Raw genomic sequence first — 23,537 nt, 5'->3', positions numbered from 1 at the left:
GAAATTTTCCCTGAATCTGAAATTTCTCCCTCAGACAAAACCTCCCTGGCCCCCTCAGACTGGTGTAGGGGCATATCAGAACCATTATCCTCAGCGTCCTCCTGCTCTTCAGTATCTAAAACAGAGCAGTCGCGCTTACGCTGATAAGTGGGCATTTTGGCTAAAATGTTTTTGATAGAATTATCCATTACAGCCGTTAATTGTTGCATAGTAAGGAGTATTGGCGCGCTAGATGTACTAGGGGCCTCCTGAGTGGGCAAGACTGGTGTAGACGAAGGAGGGAATGATGCAGTACCATGCTTACTCCCCTCACTTGAGGAATCATCTTGGGCATCATTTTCAGTGTCACATAAATCACATCTATTTAAATGAGAAGGAACCTTGGCTTCCCCACATTCAGAACACAGTCTATCTGGTAGTTCAGACATGTTAAACAGGCATAAACTTGATAACAAAGTACAAAAAACGTTTTAAAATAAAACCGTTACTGTCACTTTAAATTTTAAACTGAACACACTTTATTACTGCAATTGCGAAAAAGTATGAAGGAATTGTTCAAAATTCACCAAAATTTCACCACAGTGTCTTAAAGCCTTAAAAGTATTGCACACCAAATTTGGAAGCTTTAACCCTTAAAATAACGGAACCGGAGCCGTTTTTATCTTTAACCCCTTTACAGTCCCTGGTATCTGCTTTGCTGAGACCCAACCAAGCCCAAAGGGGAATACGATACCAAATGACGCCTTCAGAAAGTCTTTTTTATGTATCAGAGCTCCTCACACATGCGACTGCATGTCATGCTTCTCAAAAACAAGTGCGCAATACCGGCGCGAAAATGAGGCTCTGCCTATGATTAGGGAAAGCCCCTAGAGAATAAGGTGTCTAAAACAGTGCCTGCCGATATTATTTTACAAAAATACCCATATTAAATGATTCCTCAAGGCTAAATATGTTATATATGAATCGATTTAGCCCAGAAAATGTCTACAGTCTTAACAAGCCCTTGTGAAGCCCTTATTTACTCTGTAATAAAAATGGCTTACCGGATCCCATAGGGAAAATGACAGCTTCCAGCATTACATCGTCTTGTTAGAATGTGTCATACCTCAAGCAGCAAAAGTCTGCTCACTGTTCCCCCAACTGAAGTTAATTCCTCTCAACAGTCCTGTGTGGAACAGCCATCGATTTTAGTAACGGTTGCTAAAATCATTTTCCTCTTACAAACAGAAATCTTCATCTCTTTTCTGTTTCAGAGTAAATAGTACATACCAGCACTATTTTAAAATAACAAACTCTTGATTGAATAATAAAAACTACAGTTAAACACTAAAAAACTCTAAGCCATCTCCGTGGAGATGTTGCCTGTACAACGGCAAAGAGAATGACTGGGGTAGGCGGAGCCTAGGAGGGATCATGTGACCAGCTTTGCTGGGCTCTTTGCCATTTCCTGTTGGGGAAGAGAATATCCCACAAGTAAGGATGACGCCGTGGACCGGACACACCTATGTTGGAGAAATTAGGCTTATTTCTAGCCTTAAAAGACCTATCCTGAGGAAGGGCGTGGCCCTTTTTCTCCGGTGATGTCTGAAATAATCTCTTTCAAATCAGGCCCAAACAGTGTTTTGCCCTTGAAAGGGATGTTAAGCAATTTTGTCTTGGAAGACACATCCGCTGACCAAGACTTCAGCCAGAGCGCTCTACGCGCCACGATAGCAAACCCTGAATTTTTCGCCGCTAATCTAGCTAATTGCAAAGCGGCATCTAGAATAAAAGCGTTAGCCAATTTAAGTGCATGAACTCTGTCCATAACCTCCTCATACGAAGATTCTTTATCGAGCGACTTTTCTAGTTCTTCGAACCAGAAACACGCTGCCGTAGTGACAGGAACAATGCATGAAATTGGTTGAAGAAGGTAACCTTGCTGAACAAACATTTTTTTAAGCAAACCCTCTAATTTTTTATCCATAGGATCTTTAAAAGCACAACTATCTTCTATGGGAATAGTAGTGCGTTTGTTTAGAGTAGAGACCGCCCCCTCGACCTTAGGGACTGTCTGCCATAAGTCCTTTCTGGGGTCGACTATAGGAAATAATTTCTTAAATATAGGGGGAGGCACAAAAGGTATGCCGGGCCTTTCCCATTCCTTGTTTACTATATCCGCCACCCGCTTGGGTATAGGAAAAACATCGGGGGGCACCGGAACCTCTAGGAACTTGTCCATCTTACATAATTTCTCTGGAATGACCAAATTGTCACAATCATCCAGAGTAGATAATACCTCCTTAAGCAGTGCGCGGAGATGTTCTAATTTAAATTTAAATGTTACAACATCAGGTTCAGCTTGTTGAGAAATTTTCCCTGAATCTGAAATTTCTCCCTCAGACAAAACCTCCCTCCTGGCCCCTTCAGATTGGTGTGAGGGTATGTCAGAAGCGTTATCATCAGCGTCCTCTTGCTCTTCAGTGTTTAAAACAGAGCAATCGCGCTTTCTTTGATAAGTAGGCATTTTAGATAAAATATTTGCAATAGAATTATCCATAACAGCCGTTAATTGTTGCATAGTAATAAGTATTGGCGCACTAGATGTACTAGGGGCCTCTTGTGTGGGCAAAACTGGTGTAGACACAGAAGGGGGTGATGCAGTACCATGCTTACTCCCCTCATCTGAAGAATCATCTTGGGCACTATTATTATCTGTGGCATCATTGTCCCTACTTTGTTTGGACACCATGTCACAATTATCACATATATTTAAATGGGGAGACACATTGGCTTTCATACATATAGAACATCGTTTATCTGATGGTTCAGACATGTTAAACAGGCTTAAACTTGTCAACAAAGCACAAAAAACGTTTTAAAATAAAACCGTTACTGTCACTTTAAATTTTAAACAGAACACACTATTACTGAATATGCGAAAAAGTATGAAGCAATTGTTCAAAATTCACCAAAATTTCACCACAGTGTCTTAAAGCCTTAAAAGTATTGCACACCAAATTTGAAAGCTTTAACCCGTTTTTACATTTAACCCCTATACAGTCCCAGGAATCTGCTTTGCTGAGACCCAACCAAGCCCAGAGGGGAATACGATACCAAATGACGCCTTCTATAAGCTTTTTCAGTGGATCTTAGCTCCTCACACATGCATCTGCATGCCTTGCCTTCCAAAAACAACTGCGCATTAGTGGCGCGAAAATGAGGCTCTGCCTATGACTAGAGAAGGCCCCCATCTGAAAAAGGTGTCCATACAGTGCCTGCCGTTTTTTAACAACAATCCCCAAGATTATAATAACTATAAAGCGCTATAATCTGTCAAATATGCTTAGCAAGTAATCGTTTTAGCCCAGAAAAATGTCTACCAGTTTTTTAAGCCCTTATAAAGCCTTCATTCTTATACTTAATCTAAGAAAATGGCTTACCGGTCCCCATAGGGAAAATGACAGCCTTCCAGCATTACCAAGTCGTGTTAGAAATGTGGCCATCATACCTCAGGCAGAAAAGTCTGCCAACTGCTTCCCCCAACTGAAGTTACTTCATCTCAACAGTCCTGTGTGGAAACAGCAATCGATTTTAGTAACGTTTGCTAAAATCATCTTCCTCTCACAAACAGAAATCTTCTTCTCTTTTCTGTTTCAGAGTAAATAGTACATACCAGCACTATTTTAAAATAACAAACACTTGATTGAAGAATAAAAACTACATTTAAACACCAAAAAACTCTTAGCCATCTCCGTGGAGATGTTGCCTGTGCAACGGCAAAGAGAATGACTGGGGTAGGCGGAGCCTAGGAGGGATCATATGACCAGCTTTGCTGGGCTCTTTGCCATTTCCTGTTGGGGAAGAGAATATCCCACAAGTAAGGATGACGCCGTGGACCGGACACACCTATGTTGGAGAAATCAAGCACATCATGCTTCTCCACCTCCTAAGGAGGCAAAGTTTGTAAAACTGAGGTATGAGTGAGGTGAGAGGTGTATTTATAGGCATTTTGAGGTTTGGGAAACTTTGCCCCCTTCTGGTAGGAATGTATATCCTATACGTCACTAGCTCATGGACTCTTGCCACTTACATGAAAGAAAAACATAATTTATGCTTACCTGATACATTTATTTCTCTTGTAGTGTAGTCAGTCCACGGGTCATCCATTACTTATGGGATTATATCTCTTCCCCAACAGGAAGTTGCAAGAGGATCACCCAAGCAGAGCTGATATATAGCTCCTCCCCTCACATGTCATATCCAGTCATTCGACCGAAACAGACGAGAAAGGAGAAACCATAGGGTGCAGTGGTGACTGGAGTTTAATTAAAATTTAGATATGCCTTAAAAGACAGGGCGGGCCGTGGACTGACTACACTACAAGAGAAATAAATTTATCAGGTAAGCATAAATTATGTTTTCTTTTGTTAAGTGTAGTCAGTCCACGGGTCATCCATTACTTATGGGATACCAATACCAAAGCTAAAGTACACGGATGAAGGGAGGGACAAGGCAGGAACTTTAAACTGAAGGAACCACTGCCTGAAGCACCTTTCTCCCAAAAATAGCCTCCGAAGAAGCAAAAGTGTCAAATTTGTAAAATTTTGAAAAAGTGTGAAGTGAAGACCAAGTTGCAGCCTTGCAAATCTGTTCAACAGAGGCCTCATTTTTAAAGGCCCAGGTGGAAGCCACAGCTCTAGTAGAATGAGCTGTAATTCTTTCAGGAGGCTGCTGTCCAGCAGTCTCATAGGCTAAACGTATTATGCTACGAAGCCAAAAAGAGAGAGGGGTAGCCGAAGCCTTTTGACCTCTCCTCTGTCCAGAGTAAACGACAAACAGGGAAGAAGTTTGACGAAAATCTTTCGTTGCCTGCAAATAGAACTTCAGGGCACGGACTACGTCCAGATTATGCAAAAGTCGTTCCTTCTTTGAAGAAGGGTTAGGACACAATGATGGAACAACAATCTCTTGATTGATATTCCTGTTAGAAACTACCTTAGGTAAGAACCCAGGTTTAGTACGCAGAACTACCTTGTCTGAATGAAAAATCAGATAAGGAGAATCACAATGTAAGGCAGATAACTCAGACTCTTCGAGCCGAGGAAATAGCCATCAAAAACAGAACTTTCCAAGATAACAGCTTGATATCAATGGAATGAAGGGGTTCAAATGGAACGCCTTGCAGAACGTTAAGAACTAAGTTTAAGCTCCACGGCGGAGCAACAGTCTTAAACACAGGCTTAATCCTAGCCAAAGCCTGACAAAAAGCCTGAACGTCTGGAACTTCTGCCAGACGTTTGTGTAGAAGAATAGACAGAGCAGAAATTTGTCCCTTTAACGAACTAGCAGATGAGCCCTTTTCTAAACCCTCTTGTAGAAAAGACAATATCTTAGGAATCCTAACCTTACTCCATGAGTAACTCTTGGATTCGCACCAATATAAATATTTACGCCATATCTTATGGTAAATTCTTCTGGTAACAGGTTTCCTAGCCTGTATTAAGGTATCAATAACCGACTCCGAGAAGCCACGCTTTGATAGAATCAAGCGTTCAATCTCCATGCAGTCAGCCTCAGAGAAATTAGATTTGGATGGTTGAAAGGACCCTGAATTAGAAGGTCCTGCCTCAGAGGCAGAGACCATGGTGGACAGGACGACATGTCCACTAGGTCTGCATACCAGGTCCTGCGTGGCCACGCAGGCGCTATCAGAATCACCGATGCTCTCTCCTGTTTGATCTTGGCAATCAGTCGAGGAAGCATCGGAAATGGTGGAAACACATAAGCCATGTTGAAGACCCAAGGTGCTGTCAGAGCATCTATCAGCACCGCTCCCGGGTCCCTGGACCTGGATCCGTAACAAGGAAGCTTGGCGTTCTGGCGAGACTCCATGAGAGCCAGATCTGGTTTGCCCCAACGATGAATCAGTTGAGCGAAGACCTCCGGATGAAGTTCCCACTCCCCCGGATGAAAAGTCTGGCAACTTAGAAAATCCGCCTCCCAGTTCTCCACGCCTGGGATGTAGATCGCTGACAGGTGGCAAGAGTGAGACTCTGCCCAGCGAATTATCTTTGAGACTTCCAACATCGCTAGGGAACTTCTGGTTCCCCCTTGATGGTTGATGTAAGCCACAGTCATGATGTTGTCCGACTGAAATCTGATGAACCTCAGAGTTGCTAACTGAGGCCAAGCTAGAAGAGCATTGAATATTGCTCTTAACTCCAGAATATTTATTGGGAGGAGTTTCTCCTCCTGAGTCCACGATCCCTGAGCCTTCAGGGAATTCCAGACTGCGCCCCAACCTAGAAGGCTGGCGTCTGTTGTTACAATCGTCCAATCTGGCCTGCGAAAGGTCATCCCCTTGGACAGATGGGGCCGAGAAAGCCACCATAGAAGAGATTCTCTGGTCTCTTGATCCAGATTTAGCCGAGGGGACAAATCTGAGTAATCCCCATTCCACTGACTTAGCATGCACAATTGCAGCGGTCTGAGATGCAGGCGCGCAAATGGTACTATGTCCATTGCCGCTACCATTAAGCCGATGACTTCCATGCACTGAGCTACTGACGGGTGTGGAATGGAATGAAGGGCACGGCAAGCATTTAGAAGTTTTGATAACCTGGCCTCCGTCAGGTAAATTCTCATCTCTACAGAATCTATAAAAGAGTCCCTAGGAAGGGAACCCTTGTAAGTGGTAATAGAGAACTCTTTTCCACGTTCACCTTCCACCCATGCAACCTCAGAAATGCCAGAACTATCTCTGTATGAGACTTGGCAGTTTGAAAACTTGACGCTTGTATCAGAATGTCGTCTAGGTACGGAGCCACCGCTATGCCTCGCGGTCTTAGTACCGCCAGAAGTGAGCCCAGAACCTTTGTAAAGATTCTTGGAGCCGTAGCTAACCCGAAGTGAAGAGCTACAAACTGGTAATGCCCGTCTAGGAAGGCAAATCTTAGGTACCGATAATGATCCTTGTGAATCGGTATGTGAAGGTAGGCATCCTTTAAGTCCACTGTGGTCATGTACTGACCCTCTTGGATCATGGGTAGGATGGTTCGAATAGTTTCCATTTTGAATGATGGAACTCTTAGGAATTTGTTTAGGATTTTTAAGTCCAAGATTGGTCTGAAGGTTCCCTCTTTTTTGGGAACCACAAATAGATTTGAATAGAATCCTTGCCCGTGTTCCGTCCGCGGAACTGGGTGGATCACCCCCATTAGTAAGAGGTCTTGTACACAGCGTAGAAACGCCTCTTTCTTTATTTGGTTTGCTGATAACCTTGAAAGATGAAATCTCCCTTGTGGAGGAGAAGCTTTGAAGTCCAGAAGATATCCCTGAGATATGATCTCCAACGCCCAGGGATCCTGGACATCTCTTGCCCAAGCCTGGGCAAAGAGAGAAAGTCTGCCCCCCACTAGATCCGTTTCTGGATAGGGGGCCCTCTCTTCATGCTGTCTTAGGGGCAGCAGCAGGTTTTCTGGCCTGCTTGCCCTTGTTCAAGGACTGGTTAGTTTTCCAGCCCTGTCTGTAACGAGCAACAGCTCCTTCCTGTTTTGGAGCGGAGGAAGTTGATGCTGCTCCTGCCTTGAGGTTACGAAAGGCACGAAAATTAGACTGTTTGGCCTTTGATTTGGCCCTGTCCTGAGGCAGAGCATGGCCCTTACCTCCCGTAATGTCAGCGATAATTTCTTTCAAGCCGGGCCCGAATAAGGTCTGCCCTTTGAAAGGAATATTAAGCAATTTAGATTTAGAAGTCACGTCAGCTGACCAGGATTTAAGCCATAGCGCTCTGCGCGCTTGGATGGCGAATCCGGAGTTCTTAGCCGTAAGTTTGGTTAAATGTACCACGGCATCAGAAACAAATGCGTTAGCTAGCTTAAGAGCTTTAAGCTTGTTCATAATTTCATCCAATGGAGCTGTGCGAATGGCCTCTTCCAGAGACTCAAACCAGAATGCAGCCGCAGCAGTGACAGGCGCAATGCATGCAAGGGGCTGTAAAATAAAACCTTGTTGAACAAACATTTTCTTAAGGTAACCTTCTAATTTTTTATCCATTGGATCTAAAAAGGCACAACTATCCTCCACCGGGATAGTGGTACGCTTAGCCAAAGTAGAAACTGCTCCCTCCACCTTAGGGACAGTCTGCCATAAGTCCCGTGTGGTGGCGTCTATTGGAAACATTTTCCTAAATATAGGAGGGGGAGAAAAGGGCACACCGGGTCTATCCCACTCCTTGCTAATAATTTCTGTAAGCCTCTTAGGTATAGGAAAAACGTCCGTACACACCGGTACCGCATAGTATCTATCCAGCCTACATAATTTCTCTGGAATTGCAACCGTGTTACAATCATTCAGAGCCGCTAATACCTCCCCTAGCAATACGCGGAGGTTTCAAGCTTAAATTTAAAATTAGAACTCTCTGAATCCAGTCTCCCTGGATCAGATCCGTCACCCACAGAATGAAGCTCTCCATCCTCATGTTCTGCAAATTGTGACGCAGTATAGGACATGGCTCTCCCATCATCAGCGCGCTCTGTCCTTAACCCAGAGCAATCGCGCTTTCCTCTTAATTCTGGCAATTTAGATAATACTTCTGTCATAACAGTAGCCATGTCTTGCAAAGTGATTTGTATGGGCCTCTCTGATGTACTTGGCGCCACAATATCACGCACCTCCTGAGCGGGAGGCGAAGGTACTGACACGTGAGGAGAGTTAGTCGGCATAACTTCCCCCTCGTTGTCTGGTGATAATTTCTTTACATGTAAAGATTGACTTCTATTTAAAGTTACATCAATGCATTTAGTACACAAATTTCTATGGGGCTCCACATAGGCTTTCAAACATAGTGAACAAAGAGATTCATCTGTGTCAGACATGTTTAAACAGACTAGCAATGAGACTAGCAAGCTTGGAAAATACTTTCAAATAAATTTACAAGCAATATAAAAAAAAACGCTACTGCGCCTTTAAGAAGCACAAAAAGCTGTCACAGTTGAAATAACAATGAACCAAATTAGTTATAGCAACCAAATTTTCACAGTAAATGTATTAAGTTAGCAAAGGATTGCACCCACCAGCAAAAGGATGATTAACCCCTTAATACCCAAAAACGGAAAACAATTTAATAATTAACGTTTTTATCACAGTCAAACACACTGTCACAGGTCTGCTGTGACTGATTACCTCCCTCAAAATGAATTTTGAAGACCCCTGAGCTCTCTAGAGACGTCCTGGATCATGGAGGATGAAGTAGGAAGATTGTGACTGAATTTTTACTGCGCAAAAAAGCGCTAAAATAGGCCCCTCCCACTCATATTACAACAGTGGGGAAGCTCAGTTAACTGTTTCTATGCAGAAAACAAAGATAGCCATGTGGTAAAAATCATGCCCCAATAAGTTTTATCACCAAGTACCTCACAAAAAACGATTAACATGCTAGTAAACGTTTTGAACATACACTTTAAAAGCTATGAAGTGTTATTAATAAGCCTGCTACCATTCGCTTTTACTGCAGTTAAGGCTCATACATTACTTCAGTATTAACAGTCAAATTCCATTCCCTAGAAAAATACTTCAGTGTACACACACTCATCAGCCTAATACCAGTCGCTACCACTGCATTTAAGGCTGAACTTACATTACATTGGTATTAGCAGTATTTTCTCAGTCAATTCCATTCCTTAGAAAAATAATTTACTGCACATACCTCGTTTGCAGGGGGGCCCTGCATGCTATTGCCCTTTTCTGAAGTTACCTCACTCCTCAGAATGTGTGAGAACAGCCAGTGGATCTTAGTTACGTCTGCTAAGATCATAGAAAACGCAGGCAGATTCTTCTTCTAATGCTGCCTGAGAACAAACAGCACACTCCGGTGCCATTTAAAATAACAAACTTTTGATTGAAGAAATAAACTAAGTTTAAAAACACCACAGACCTCTCACAACGACCTATCTTTAGTTAGGTTGCAAGAGAATGACTGGGTATGACATGTGAGGGGAGGAACTATATAGCAGCTCTGCTTGGGTGATCCTCTTGCAACTTCCTGTTGGGGAAGAGATATAATCCCATAAGTAATGGATGACCCGTGGACTGACTACACTTAACAAGAGAAATAACAGGTTAAAATATTTAATTCAATTCACAAATGCAGACATGGATAAAAGTGAAGCACTTCATGCTATGGCAGTATATGGAAATGGAAACAGAGATAGGACAAAAAGCATTATAAAGAGTATTGTGAAAGAAAATGGCTATGTTTACCCTGAGCTCTGTTTTGTTCCATGGCTGCTTTTGTAGACTAACATTGTAGGTTTTTGCCCTCTTAATAGCGCGTATATAGGCTTCATGGCCTTGCCTGAAATAAATAACCTATAAAAAGTAAAAAAAAAAAAAGTTACAATTATGGGAATTTTACTTTCATAGTATATAAAGCACTGAAACAAAAAAATACACAAGATAGCAGAAGACAAGACGCAAAATGACACTGATCTGTAAAAGGATCTCAGTTGCCCAAAAATAGGCATATAGGAATACAAGCAGCATTAAAATAAAACAAAATTAGATAATCTTTCCCTACGTAACACTGGTGCATAACTGTTACTATAAAAAAGTAACTGTTTTGCCACACATAAGAAGAACAACATGCATTCTAAGTCTTTAAAGTTATTAGTATTTTTAGTTACAATATTTAGAGCAAATATACATCATATGTGCAAACAAATCCACATCATTATCCTTCAGACACAAAACAGTAAAAATACAAACAACTTATTCATTCTATAATCAGAGAAAACTGTCTCAAAAACCTGGCAGACATTTTATTGATTGATTTTTAACATTTTTTTATTTTTTTTAGTATTCTGAAATACATATTCCTGTGCTGAAAATCTACTTAAATGTAGGCTTGTGGAGCTGGTTACTGTGCACCAATAAAGTTGTGTGAGACAGCATCCTTTCCATCCCTAGTGATGAGTTATGCACATATATAGACTTCCTAATAAATTCAAAATATATGAAAACAGCTTTAACTTAGAAACATTTGCATGACAATTGGTTATCATAAAGTATCTAAATTTTGAGATTTTAAATGTAGTATCCCTTTAAAGTGAATGTAAACTTTCATGAATTAGTGCCTGGTTTTTAAAAAAACGATTAAAACAGGGGCACTTTCATTCAATGTAGACTTTCATGAATGAAAGTGTCCCTGTTTTTAATAGTATTTTTAAAAACTGGGCACTAATTCATGAACGTTTTCATTCACTTTAAGAGTGTAGATTAATGAGACAACACGTAAAGATTGCATTTATACTGACCTCATCTCCCATTTGTGGGACAAATGGGGAACGGCGTGGTATGGTGTCCAAAATCCATGCAGGAGGAAGCCATTCTTCACTTGGCTCGCCTTCCATTGACAGAAGATCGCCCTTTTTCTAAAGTTAAAAAAGGAAAAAAGAAAACATTATCGCTCATTCAAAACTGTGGCTAAGCACCAACTATTCCAACTAACCAATCCTTAAATGTATAGCTAAATGAGGTAAACTGCATCACACAGATGCTTGCAAGAATACTAACAAATGCTTCTGCAAGAGTGTAATTTAACATCTTGCGCACATTTCAAATGTCACAGCAGGGATGTTGGACCACAAGATGGATGTTAATGTTGAGCTTAAGACAAAAAAAAATATTATAAACGATTGATATTTATAGACAAGTGCCTTGTATAGTACTGAAAAATCAAACAGATAATATCCTTGTGGAAGATGCAATCTAAATATAGAGCCACAAATATGAATAATACTCTGAAATTATCTCTTCTAACACCTTGGAACAAAAACCTTGACCATTACAAACAGTAGGACAATATAATGGAAATGAAAAGAACATTAAAAACATAAATTATGCTTACCAGATAATTTCCTTTCCTTCTGTATGAGGAGAGTCCATGGCTTCATTGATTACTTGTGGGAAATACAGGACCTGGCCACCAGGAGGAAGCAAAGTCACCCCAGCCAAAGGCTTAAATACCTCTCCCGCTCCCCTCATCCCCCAGTCATTCTGCAGACGGAACAAGGAACAGTAGGAGAAATATCAGGGTACAAAAGGTTCCAGAAGAATAAAAAAAAAAATTAGGTCCGCCCAATGGAGAAAACGGGCGGGGGCCGTGGACACTCCTCATACAGAAGGAAAGGAAATTATCTGGTAAGCATAATCTATGTTTTCCTTCTTAATATGAGGAGAGTCCACGGCTTCATTCATTACTTGTGGGAAACATATACCCAAGCTCTAGAGGACACTGAATGAATACAGGAGGGTAAAAAGAGAGGCGGACCCTATGCTGCGGGCATCTCAGCCTGCAAAACCTTTCTCCCAAAAGCTGCTTCAGCCGAAGCAAAAACGTAAAATTTGTAAAATCTTGAAAAGGTATGTAAGGAGGACCAAGTAGCCGCCTTACAAATCTGCTCCATTGAAGGCCCAAGACGAAGCCACAGCTCTAGTTGAATGAGCCGTAATCCTCTGAGGAGGCTTATGTCATGCTGATTCATATGGCAAGCGAATAATATACAAAGTTTGTCTAAATTCCTTCGCAGCCTGAAGATAGAATTTCAAAGCCATAACCACATCCAAATTATGAAGTAATCGTTCCTTCGAAGAAGGATTGGGCACAAGGAAGGAACCACAATCTCCTGATTTATGTTGAGATCAGACACAATCTTAGGGAGAAACCGCAACCCAGTATGAAGAACAGCCTTATCAGCATGAAAAACCAGGTAAGAAGGCTCACATTGCAAGGCCGCTATCTCAGAGACTCTGCGTGCCAAAGCAATTAGTCAGTAGAAAAAGAACCTTCCACAACAGTAATTTAAAGTCAACCAAATGCATAGGCTCAAATGGAGCTCTCTGCAAAACTTTCAGAACTAGATTTAAGCTCCAAAACAGGGCAGTAGGTCTAAACACAGGCCTGATTCTAGACAGAGCCTGAACAAATAACTGTACATCAGGAAGCTCAGCGAGCCTCTTGTGCAATAACACAGATAGAGCCACAATCTGTCCCTTTAAGGAACTAGCGGCAAGTCCCTTCTCCAAACCATCTTGGAGAAAGGAAAGAATCCTGGATACCTTGACCTTATGCCAGGGGAATCCACACTTTTCACACCAGAATAAAGTAGGTCCTCCACACCTTATGATAGATGCGACGGGTGACTGGCTTAATAGCTTGAATAAGAGTATCAATCACTCTCTCAGAAAAAACTCTTGGCTAGGACTAAGCGTTCAATCTCCATGCAGTCTGCCTCAGACAATCTAGATTCTGATGAACAAAAGGACCATGTTCCAGCAGATCCCTGCGACAAGGTAACCTCCATGGAGGAGATAAAGACATCCCCATGAGGTCCGCGAACCACATCCTTCGCGGCCACGATGGAGCAATTAGAATAGCCGAAGCTTGCTCCTGCTTGATGCGGGCCACTACACGAGGGAGAAGTGGTAACGGTGGAAAAATGTAAACTATGCTGAACCTCCAAGGCACTGCCAATGCATCTATCAGCTCCGTCTGAGGACCAATGTACCGCGACCTGGGTAGCTTGGTATTGAGTCGGGATGCCATGAGATCTATCTCCTGCATCCCCATCTCTTGCAAATCTCCGCAAACACCTCGGGATGGAGAGACCATTCCCCCAGATGAAACAATTATCTGCTTTGAAAATCCGCTTCCCAGTTGTCCACACCCGGAATGTGGATTGCCGACAGCGAGCAGTTGTGGGCCTCCGCCCATTCCAGAATCCGAGATACTTCCCCTCATTGCTAGGGAGCTCCTCGTACCCCTCTGATAGTTGATGTAAGCCACCGAGGTTATGTTTTCTGATTGGAATCTGATAAACTGGGATGAACCCAGAAGAGGCCAAGCCTTCAGAGCATTGAAAATCACTCTAATTTCCAAAATGTTGATCGGGAGGAGAGATTCCTCATGAGACCACAGGGCCTGTGCCTTCCTGGCACCCCAAACAGCTCCCTATCCTTATAGACTTGCGTCCGTAATCACAATCTACCAGGATGGTCTCAAGAAGGATGTCCCTTGGTCGCCGTTCTACTGCCTCAGCATGCATAGCTAAGGTGGTGTTAGATGGAATCTGGCAAATGGGATGACATCTATGCTGGACACCATAAGTCCAATTACCTCCATACACCGGGCCACAGAGAGCCTTAAGAAGGTCTGGAGGGCAAGACAATTGGAAGCAATTTTAAAACGTCTCTGGTCTGTAAGAAATATCCTCATGGATATGGAATCTATTAGCGTGCCCAGGAACTCCACCCTGGTACTGGGAACCAAAGAACTCTTTCCTATGTTTAACTTCCAACCATGAGATCGAAAAAGTAGACTAGCTCTTGAATGGTCCTCTGCCAGCCGACAGGACGGAGCCTGAACAAGAATGACGTCCAAGTATGGCGCTTCTGCAATAACTCTGGATCTCGCCACCGTGAGCAGAGCCCCCAGAACCTTTGTAAAGACTCTTGGGGCAGTAGCTAGCCCAAATGGAAGAGCAACAAAATGAATTGCTGGTCCAGAAACTCGAATCTTAAGAACTTGAAGGTAAGCATCCTTCAAGTCTATTGTAGTCATGAACTGTCCCTCTTGAACTAAGGGCAGAATGGACCTTATCGTCTCCATCTTGAACGATGGGACCTACAGGAACTTGTTTAAGCACTTTAGGTCCAGAATCAGGTGAAACGTACCCTCCTTCTTTGGGACCACAAAAAGGTTTGAGTAGTACCCCAGACCTCTCTCTGCTAGAGGTATCAGTACAATTGCTCCCAGGGAGGAGAGATCACTCACGCACACCATAGGAAAGCTTCTCGTTTTTCTGGTCTTGAAAACAGGTTTGATAAGAGGAATCTGCCCCTGGGTGAATGAGATTTGAAACCTATCCTGTAACCTTGTGTGATGACCTTTAGTACCCAAGGGTCTTGTACGTCCCCAATCCAAGCCTCCACAAAAAGATAGTCTGCCCCAAACACGATCCAGCAATGGATCGGGGGCCACCCCTTCATGACAATTTTGTTTTGGCGGGCTTCTTGTTCTGCTTGGATTTATTCCAAGATTGAGACGGTTTCCAAGTTCCCTTGGACTGCTCAGGCTTCGTAGATAAAAGAATTAGCTACCCTCAAGGCCTTAATTCTTTCCTGGATCTCGTCAAGGGGAGTTTCCACCTCGATCATTTCCGACAGAGTCGCACCAATAGGTAGCGGCTCCAGCCACCGCAGCTGCAGGTTGAAATAAATACCCTGTGTGCTGAAACATCTTAACAGAGTTTCTAGCTTATCCATGGGCTCCGACAAACTATCCTCAAGCGGGATAATAGTGCGCTTAGCAAGCGTGGAGATAGCTCCATCCACCTTAGGGATGGAACCCCACAACTCCAATTATGAGTCCGGAACCGGGAACAATTTCTTCAAAGAAGAAGGGGAGAAAGAAGATCCAAGTCTCTCCCATTCATTCTTAATGATATTTGCCATTTTTACAGGAACCTGGAAAGTCTGTGGCACCACCCTGTCCTCATAAACTTTATCAAGCTTAGGAATAGAAGGTTCCTCTGGTAATTTAGGTTCTGAAACCTCTAAAGTAGCCAACACTTCTTTTAACAGAAAACGTAAATACTCGATACTAAATCTTAAGTCTGGTTCTTCCGAAGCTGGAGGTTTAGAGGCTGCAGATTCCGACCCAGAAAACATAATTTATGGTTACCTGATAAATTTATTTATTTCCGGATATGGTGAGTCCACGGAATCATCAATTACTAGTGGGAATCACTCCTGGCCAGCAGGTGGAGGCAAAGAGCACTACAGCAAAACTGCTATATATGTAATTTGCCTTACCCATTACCTCCAGTCATTTGGCTGAAGGAATAATGGAAAAAGAAGATAACACAAAAGTGTAAAAAATAACTGTCCTAAATAAAAGGGTAGACCATGGACTCACCATACCCGGAAATAAAAACATTTATAAGGTAAGCATAAATTATGTTTTCTTTTCCAAGATATGGTCCACAGAATCATCAATTACTAATGAGAATCAATACCCAAGCTAGAGGACACAGATGATAAGGGAGGGACAAGACAGGTAGACCTAAACAGAAGGCACCACCGCTTGAAGAACCCTTCTCCCAAAAGAAGCCTCAGCTGAGGCAATAGTATCAAAATTTATAAAACTTTGAAAAAGTATACAAAGAGGACCAAGTTGCAGCCTTGCAAAACTGTTCCACAGAAGCTTCATTTTTAAATGCTCAGGAAGAAGAAACAGCCCTCGTGGAATGAGCAGCAATTCTCTCAGGAGGTTGCTGTCCAGCAGTCTCATAGGCCAAAAAAATAATACTCCTTAGCCAAAAGAGAAGTAGCCGTAGCTTTCTGACCCTTGTGCTTCCCAGAAAAACAAACAAAGCAGAAGACTGACGAAAGTCTTTAGTCGCCTGAAGATAGGACTTGCAATAAAAGTCTCCTTATTCTTGTTTGAAACAACCTTAGGTAGGAAACCTAATTTAGTACATAAAATCACCTTTATCAGAATGAAAAATAAGATAAGGAGAATCAAACTGCAGAGCCGAGAGTTCCGAAACTAAGCATAAGAAATAGCAACAAGAAACAAAACCTTCCACGATAACATCTTGAAATCTAAGGAATGCATAGGTTCAAACAGAGGCCGCAGTAAAAGAACAAGGTTAAGACTCCAAGGAGGAGTAACAGGCTAAAACACAAGTCTAATCCTAACCAAAGCCTGGCAAAAAGATTGTACGTCTGGCGCATCCGCCAAACTCTTATGCAATAAAATAGACAACGCAGAAATCTGACCTTTCAGAGTACTAGTTGACAAACCCTTCTCCAAACCCTCCTGGAGAAAAGACAAAATCCTAGGAATCCTGACTCTACTCCAAGAGTAGCCTCTGGATTCACACCAATACAGATATTTACGCCATATCTTATAGTAATTTTTTCTTATCACAGGCTTACAAGCCTGAATCATGGTCTTAATGACCGTCTTTGAAAGCCCACGCTTAGATAAAATTAAGTGTTCTATCTCCAAGCAGTTAGCTTCAGAGAAACGAGATTTGGATGAAAAGGACCCTGAAGTAGAAGGTCCTTCCTCAGAGGTAGTCTCCACGGAGGTAGAGACAACATTTCCACTAGATCAACTAGATCTGCATACCAGAACCTGCGAGGCCATGCCGGCGCTATGAGAATCACTGACACCCTCTCCTGCTTAATCCGAGCAATGAGTCTTGGCAGGTGAGCGAACGGAGGAAATATGTATGCTAGACTGAAATTCCAAGAAACCGCAAGAACATCTATCAAGAAAGCCTGTAGATCCCTTGACCTCGAGCCGTACCTCAGAAGCTTGGCATTCTGCCGAGAAGCCATGAGATCCAGTTCTGGCTGCTCCCAATTGAGGATTAAACTGGAAAATACATTCCCACTCCCCCAGATGTCTGTCGGCTCAGAAAATCTGCCTACCAATTGTCCACTCCTGGGATGTGGATTGCAGAAAGACAACAGTTGTGAGACTCCGCACACTGGATTATCCGGGCCACCTCTGACATGGCCAAGGAACTCCGAGTTCCCCCCTGGTGGTTGATGTATGTTGTCCAACTGAAACCTGATAAATTGCACTAAGGCTAACTGAGGCCAGGCCAGTAAAGCATTGAAAATCGCTCTCAGTTCTAGAATTTTTATAGGGAGAACTGACTCCTCCTGAATCCAAAGACCCTGAGTCTTCAATGACCCCCAAATTGCTCCCCAACCTAAAGGCAGGCATCCGTGGTCACAATCACCCAGGAAGCTCTGCAAAAGCAAGTTCCCTGGAAGAGGTGTTTCTGAGACAACCACCACAGAAGAGAGTCCATTGTCGCCTGATCCAGAACTATATTTGCGGAGACAGATCCGCATAGTCCCCATTCCATTGCCTTAACATGCATAACTGCAGAGTTCTGAGATGGAACCGAGCAAACGGAATGATGTTCATGGAAGCTACCATCAGACCAATTACCTCCATACATAGAGCCACTGACAGCCGAGGAGAGGACTGAAGGACAAGACAAGAGTCGAAGAGCTTTGTTTTTCTGACCTCTGTCAGAAATATCTTCATTAGTAGGGAGTCTATTATGGTTCCTAAAAACACTACTCTTGTGGCTGGAATCAGAACTCTTTCCCAGATTTACCTTCCAACCGTGGGAGTGAAGAAAAGACAACACCATATGAGAGTTTGCTTGTTGAAAAGACGGCGCCTGAACCAGAATGTCGACCAGATAAGGCGCAACAGCAATGCCCCAAGACTGGATCACTGCCAAAAGAGCCCCAGGACCTTTGAGAAAATTCTGGGAGCTGTGGCAAGGCCGAAAGGAAGAGCCACAAACTAGAAAAGATTGTCTAAGAAAGCAAACCTTAGAAACTTGTGATCCCAGTGAATGGGAACATGAAGGTACGCATCCTTTAAGTCTATGGTTGTCATAAACTGACCCTTCTTTATAGTCTCCATCTTGAAGAAAATGATGAGTTACAAATAGTTAATTTATCATCTTTGCAGCTTAATCTTGTACATATTAGCCTCCTCAAAAAGACCTCTCTTTCTGCCCTGTAGCCAGAGTAGATAAGTTTGAAGTGTTAAAAGATCTTAATCTTTTTGGAAGAAAGATAGTCCTATCACAAATTATGAAGAATAAAGAGAATATAAATCGATGCAGGCAGACGAGGGTCGACGCTCCAAGCAGCATCCGTGGCTCCGGCTACTGAACCGGAAGTAGTTCTGGTAGTGGAAAAGGATCCAACCTACTCACACAGACTGAGTGCCGTTGCAGTGGCGAAACCAAGACACTATAAACAGTCACATACACAACAGGAAAGCAGGCACTAAAGCAAGAGATCCGACAAAAAATTAAGTCCTTTAATGTTTCAAAATTTAAAAAGAAAAAACAGCAACAAACGCTGTATACACGCACATAGACAATGACAGGAGGACAAATGACACAGCAATTGTCTGACTAGTTTCGCGTCCCCTAAAGACGCTTATTCATAGACATATAGGAAGTGATTAGAGGCTTCTATTTAAAGGGGAAACTTGAATTTGATTCACTGTTTGAAGCTTAACATGTTAATGCAAAACAGCTGCTGACTTTTTAACCCCTTAAAGGATGAATCTCACTATGCACATACCAATACAATTAAAAACAAAAAATGAACCCACATAGTACAATGTTGTACTACTAATAAATATACCAATCATAACAAAATACATTTTAGGAAACATGGACAGTTGTTAATCACAGTACACACAGGTAAGAATCAATATGAGTTATGTTGAAATGAGAATTTTTTACCAATGCCTAAATAAGACATATATACACAGTATAGGGGAGAATATTTTAAAGTTCTCATGATCATAGACATATAAGTAGAAACCTAGATATGCGTAAAACTAAAACATTTCAACCAATTTTAATTGTCAGTAAAGAAGTTGATGTCACACTTACGGTTCATACCCAAAGGAGAACGGGTCTGTAACATTAATATTATTATTATTCTTTATTTATAAAGCGCCAACAGATTCCGCAGCGCTGCCCATGGGTACAAGGATAACAGTACAGTGGAGAAACAATACGATAAGACACAAAATTTTACAGACAAATACAGGGGGAGTTGAGGGCCCTGTTCCCGTGGGAACTTACAATCTAGATGATATCCAAAACAATTCCTTTTTCTCCAACATTTTAAATTTATTTCCACCTCTAATGGATGTTATTACTGTATCTATGACTTATGTTCATGTTGGCCACATTGGTAAGGTGATAACCATTAAAGTGGTTTGCAACTGCAGAATCTTTATTATAGTTCTTAGTGTCTCTGGTATGTTCGTTAAACCTTTTGCGAACATCCCTAGTGGTTTGACCTGTATACTGCAACTGGCATAAGTTGCAAGTAAGAAGGTAAACCACAAAAGTGGTGCCACAATTTGCATAAAAGTCTATTGTATATCCATTGCCTGTACAACTACTGGAAAAATGGTGGCCCTCCTGTATGTGAGCACACATAAGGCAATTACGTTTTCCACATCTGTAATTTCCAGTTTTATACAACCAATTATGTTTATGTGAATTCGTTCTCATTACTAAACTGGGTGATATTTTTTGGCCCAGTGTTTTGGATTTTTTTGGTACATATTTAATATTATTAATATGTGGTTTTAATATATCGTCTCCTAATAGGACATGGGAATGTTTCTTTAAGATTTTAATAACCTCATTATATTGCTTAGAATAAGCCGTAGTAAATACTATGGCATCTTTGAAATTTGACTTGATCTTCCTATCTTTATTTTGTGTATTAGGGACAATATTATATGTTCTTATTTCCTTACGACATTTTTCCAGATTGTTGGCATTATACCCCCTACGTATAAAAGTCTGTTTTTAAGTTCTAAAGACTGAGACTCATATCTCATTGGATTTGGTATTTCTACGAATTCTGATGAATTGCCCACGCGGTATAGCCCTTACCACATGTGTAGGATGTTGAGAGGAGGCGTGGAGAATAGTATTGCCTGCCATCTCTTTCCGAAAAGTGCTGGTGACTATATTGTTTTCACAGATCTGTAAGTCTAGATAGTTAACACTACTGGCACTAAACATCCCTGTAAATTTAAGATTGAATGAATTTACATTGATGTAATCCAAAAATTTGTCAAACTGTTTCGTTCAAAGGTTTTTTTAACAATAACCAGCAGGTCATCAATATACTGTACGTATATTAAAATATCTTCAAGCCAGGGGTTGTGTATGATGTAAATATGGAATAATTCCCACCAGGAGACGTATAAGTTGGCAAATGCGGAGGCAAATTTTGCCCCCATAGCAGTGCCACAGATTTGGTTATAATAAACCCCATCAAACCAAAAAACATAATTTATGTAAGAACTTACATGATAAATTCATTTCTTTCATATTAGCAAGAGTCCATGAGCTAGTGACGTATGGGATATACATTCCTACCAGGAGGGGCAAAGTTTCCCAAACCTCAAAATGCCTATAAATACACCCCTCGCCACACCCACGAATCAGTTTAACGAATAGCCAAGAAGTGGGGTGATAAGAAAGGAGCGAAAGCATCAAATAAGGAATTGGAATAATTGTGCTTTATACAAAAAAATCATAACCACCACAAAAAGGGTGGGCCTCATGGACTCTTGCTAATATGAAAGAAATGAATTTATCAGGTAAGTTCTTACATAAATTATGTTTTCTTTCATGTAATTAGCAAGAGTCCATGAGCTAGTGACGTATGGGATAATAAATACCCAAGATGTGGAACTTCCACGCAAGAGTCACTAGAGAGGGAGGGATAAAATAAAGACAGCCAATTCCGCTGAAAAATTAATCCACTACCCAAATCAAAAAAGTTTCAAGTTTTATAATGAAAAAAAAATGAAATTATAAGCAGAAGAATCAAACTGAAACGGCTGCCTGAAGTACCATTCTACCAAAACTGTTTCTAAAGAAGAGAAAACATCAAAATGGTAGAACATAGTAAAAGTATGCAAAGAAGACCAAGTCATTGCTTTGCAAATCTGATCAACAGAAGCTTCATTCTTAAAAAGCCCAGGAAGTAGAAACTTACCTAGTAGAATGAGCCATAATCCTCCGAGGCGGGAATCCACCCGACTCCAAATAAGCATGATGAATCAAAAGTTTAAGCAAGATGCCAAATAAATGGCAGAAGCCTTTTGACCTTCATAAAACCAGAAAAGATAACAAATAGACTAGAAGTCTATCTGAAATCTGAATAGTTTCAACATAGAATTTCAAAAAATTCTTACCATATCCAAAGAAAGTAAGAATCTTTACCAAAGAAGTCTTAGGAAAACAAAAAATCCTCCCTAAAGTTGTTAGAATATACAACTTTAGGTAAGAATTGAAATGAGGACAGCGAAAACCACCTTATCCTGATGGAAAAATCAGAAAAAAGAGATTCACACGAAAGAACAGATAATTCAAAAACTGTTCTAGCTGAAGAGATGTCCAAAAAGAACAATACTTTCTATGAAAGTAATTAATGTCCAGAGCAAGCATATGCTCAAAATAGAAGAGCCTGAAAAGCCTTCATAACCAAATTAAGACTCCAAGGAGGAGAAATTGGCTTAATGACAGGTTTGATACGAACCAAAGCCTGAACAAAATAATGAATATCAGGAAGTAACACCGCCTTATCCTGATGAAAAATCAGAAAAGGAGATTCACAAGAAAGAGCAGATAACTCAGAAACTCTTCTAGCAGAAGAGATAGAAACAATACTTTCCAAGAAAGTCATTTAATGTCCAGAGAATGCATAGGTTCAAACGGAGGAGCCTGTAAAGTCCTCAGCACCAAATTGAGACTCCAAAGAGGAGAGATTGACTTAATGACAGGCTTGATACGAACCAAAGCCTGTACAAAACAATGAATATCAGGATGATTAGCAATCTTTCTGTGAAAAAGAACAGAAAGAGAAGAGATTTTGTCCTTTCAAAGAACTGACAAACCCTTATCCAAACCATCCTGGAGAAATTGTAAAATTCTAGGAATTATAAAAGAATGCCAAGAGAATCTATGAGAAGAACACTAAGTAATGTAAGTCTTCCGAACTCGATAATAAATCTTTCTAGAGACAGATTTACGAGCCTGAAACATAGTATTAATCAATGAGTCAGAGAAACCTCTATGACTAAGAATCAAGCATTCAATCTCCATACCTTCAAATTTAATGATTTGAGAACCTGATGGAAAAATGGGCCTTGAAATAGAAGATCTGGTCTTAACGGAAGTGTCCAAGGTTGGCAACTGGCCATCCGAATGAGATCTGCATACCAAAACCTGTGAGGCCATGCTGGAGCCACCAGCAGTACAAACGAACGTTTCATTAGGATTTTGGAAATCACTTTTGAAAGAAGAACTAGAGGCGGAAAGATATAGGCAGAATGATAATTCCAAGGAAGTGTCAATGCATACACTACTTCCGCCTGAGGATCCACGGACCTGAATAGGCCCCTGGAAAGTTCTTTGTTTAGATGAGATGCCAACAGATATATTTCTGGAAGCCCTCACATCTGAAAATATTGAAAAACATTTCTTCCGGATGAAAAGCTTGATTAACATATAATCCGCTTCCCAAAATCTATACCTGGGAAAAAGACCACAGAATTTAGATATGAGCTGGATTTAGCCCAAGCAAATATCCAAGATACTTCTGTCACAGTCTAAGGACTGATAGTCCCACCCTGATGATTGACATACACCACAGTTGTGAAATTGTCTGAAAAAAACAATAAACGTCTCTTCTTCAAAAACAAACCAAACTGAAGAACTCTGAGAATGCACGGAGTTCCAAAATATCAAATGGTAATCTCGCCTCCTGAGATTTCAAAACCCCTTGTGCTGACAGAGATCCTCAGACAGCCTCCCAACCTAAAAGACTTCGCATCTGTAGATATCATGGTCCAGGTTGAAAGAAATGAAGAGACCTGTAGAACTAAATGATGGTGATCT

General features: G+C 41.4%; 1 protein-coding gene across 1 annotated transcript in view; it reads right to left on the bottom strand.

Annotated features, from left to right (window-relative positions):
- BRWD3 (bromodomain and WD repeat domain containing 3) overlaps positions 1–23,537 on the bottom strand; it is a 466,754-nt gene that overhangs the window by 297,992 nt on the left and 145,225 nt on the right. The window contains exons 24-25 of the mRNA XM_053715025.1: positions 11,295–11,411; positions 10,243–10,350 (exon numbers count right to left, since the gene is read on the bottom strand). Of these exons, the coding sequence (XP_053571000.1) occupies positions 10,243–10,350; positions 11,295–11,411 (225 nt within the window). The remainder of the gene's footprint in view (positions 1–10,242; positions 10,351–11,294; positions 11,412–23,537) is intronic.

The sequence above is a fragment of the Bombina bombina genome, chromosome 1 (genome assembly GCF_027579735.1).
Source record: "Bombina bombina isolate aBomBom1 chromosome 1, aBomBom1.pri, whole genome shotgun sequence".
Classification (NCBI taxonomy): domain Eukaryota; kingdom Metazoa; phylum Chordata; class Amphibia; order Anura; family Bombinatoridae; genus Bombina; species Bombina bombina.
Note: the sequence above shows the minus strand (reverse complement) of the source record. Positions and strands in the feature narration are given on the sequence as shown.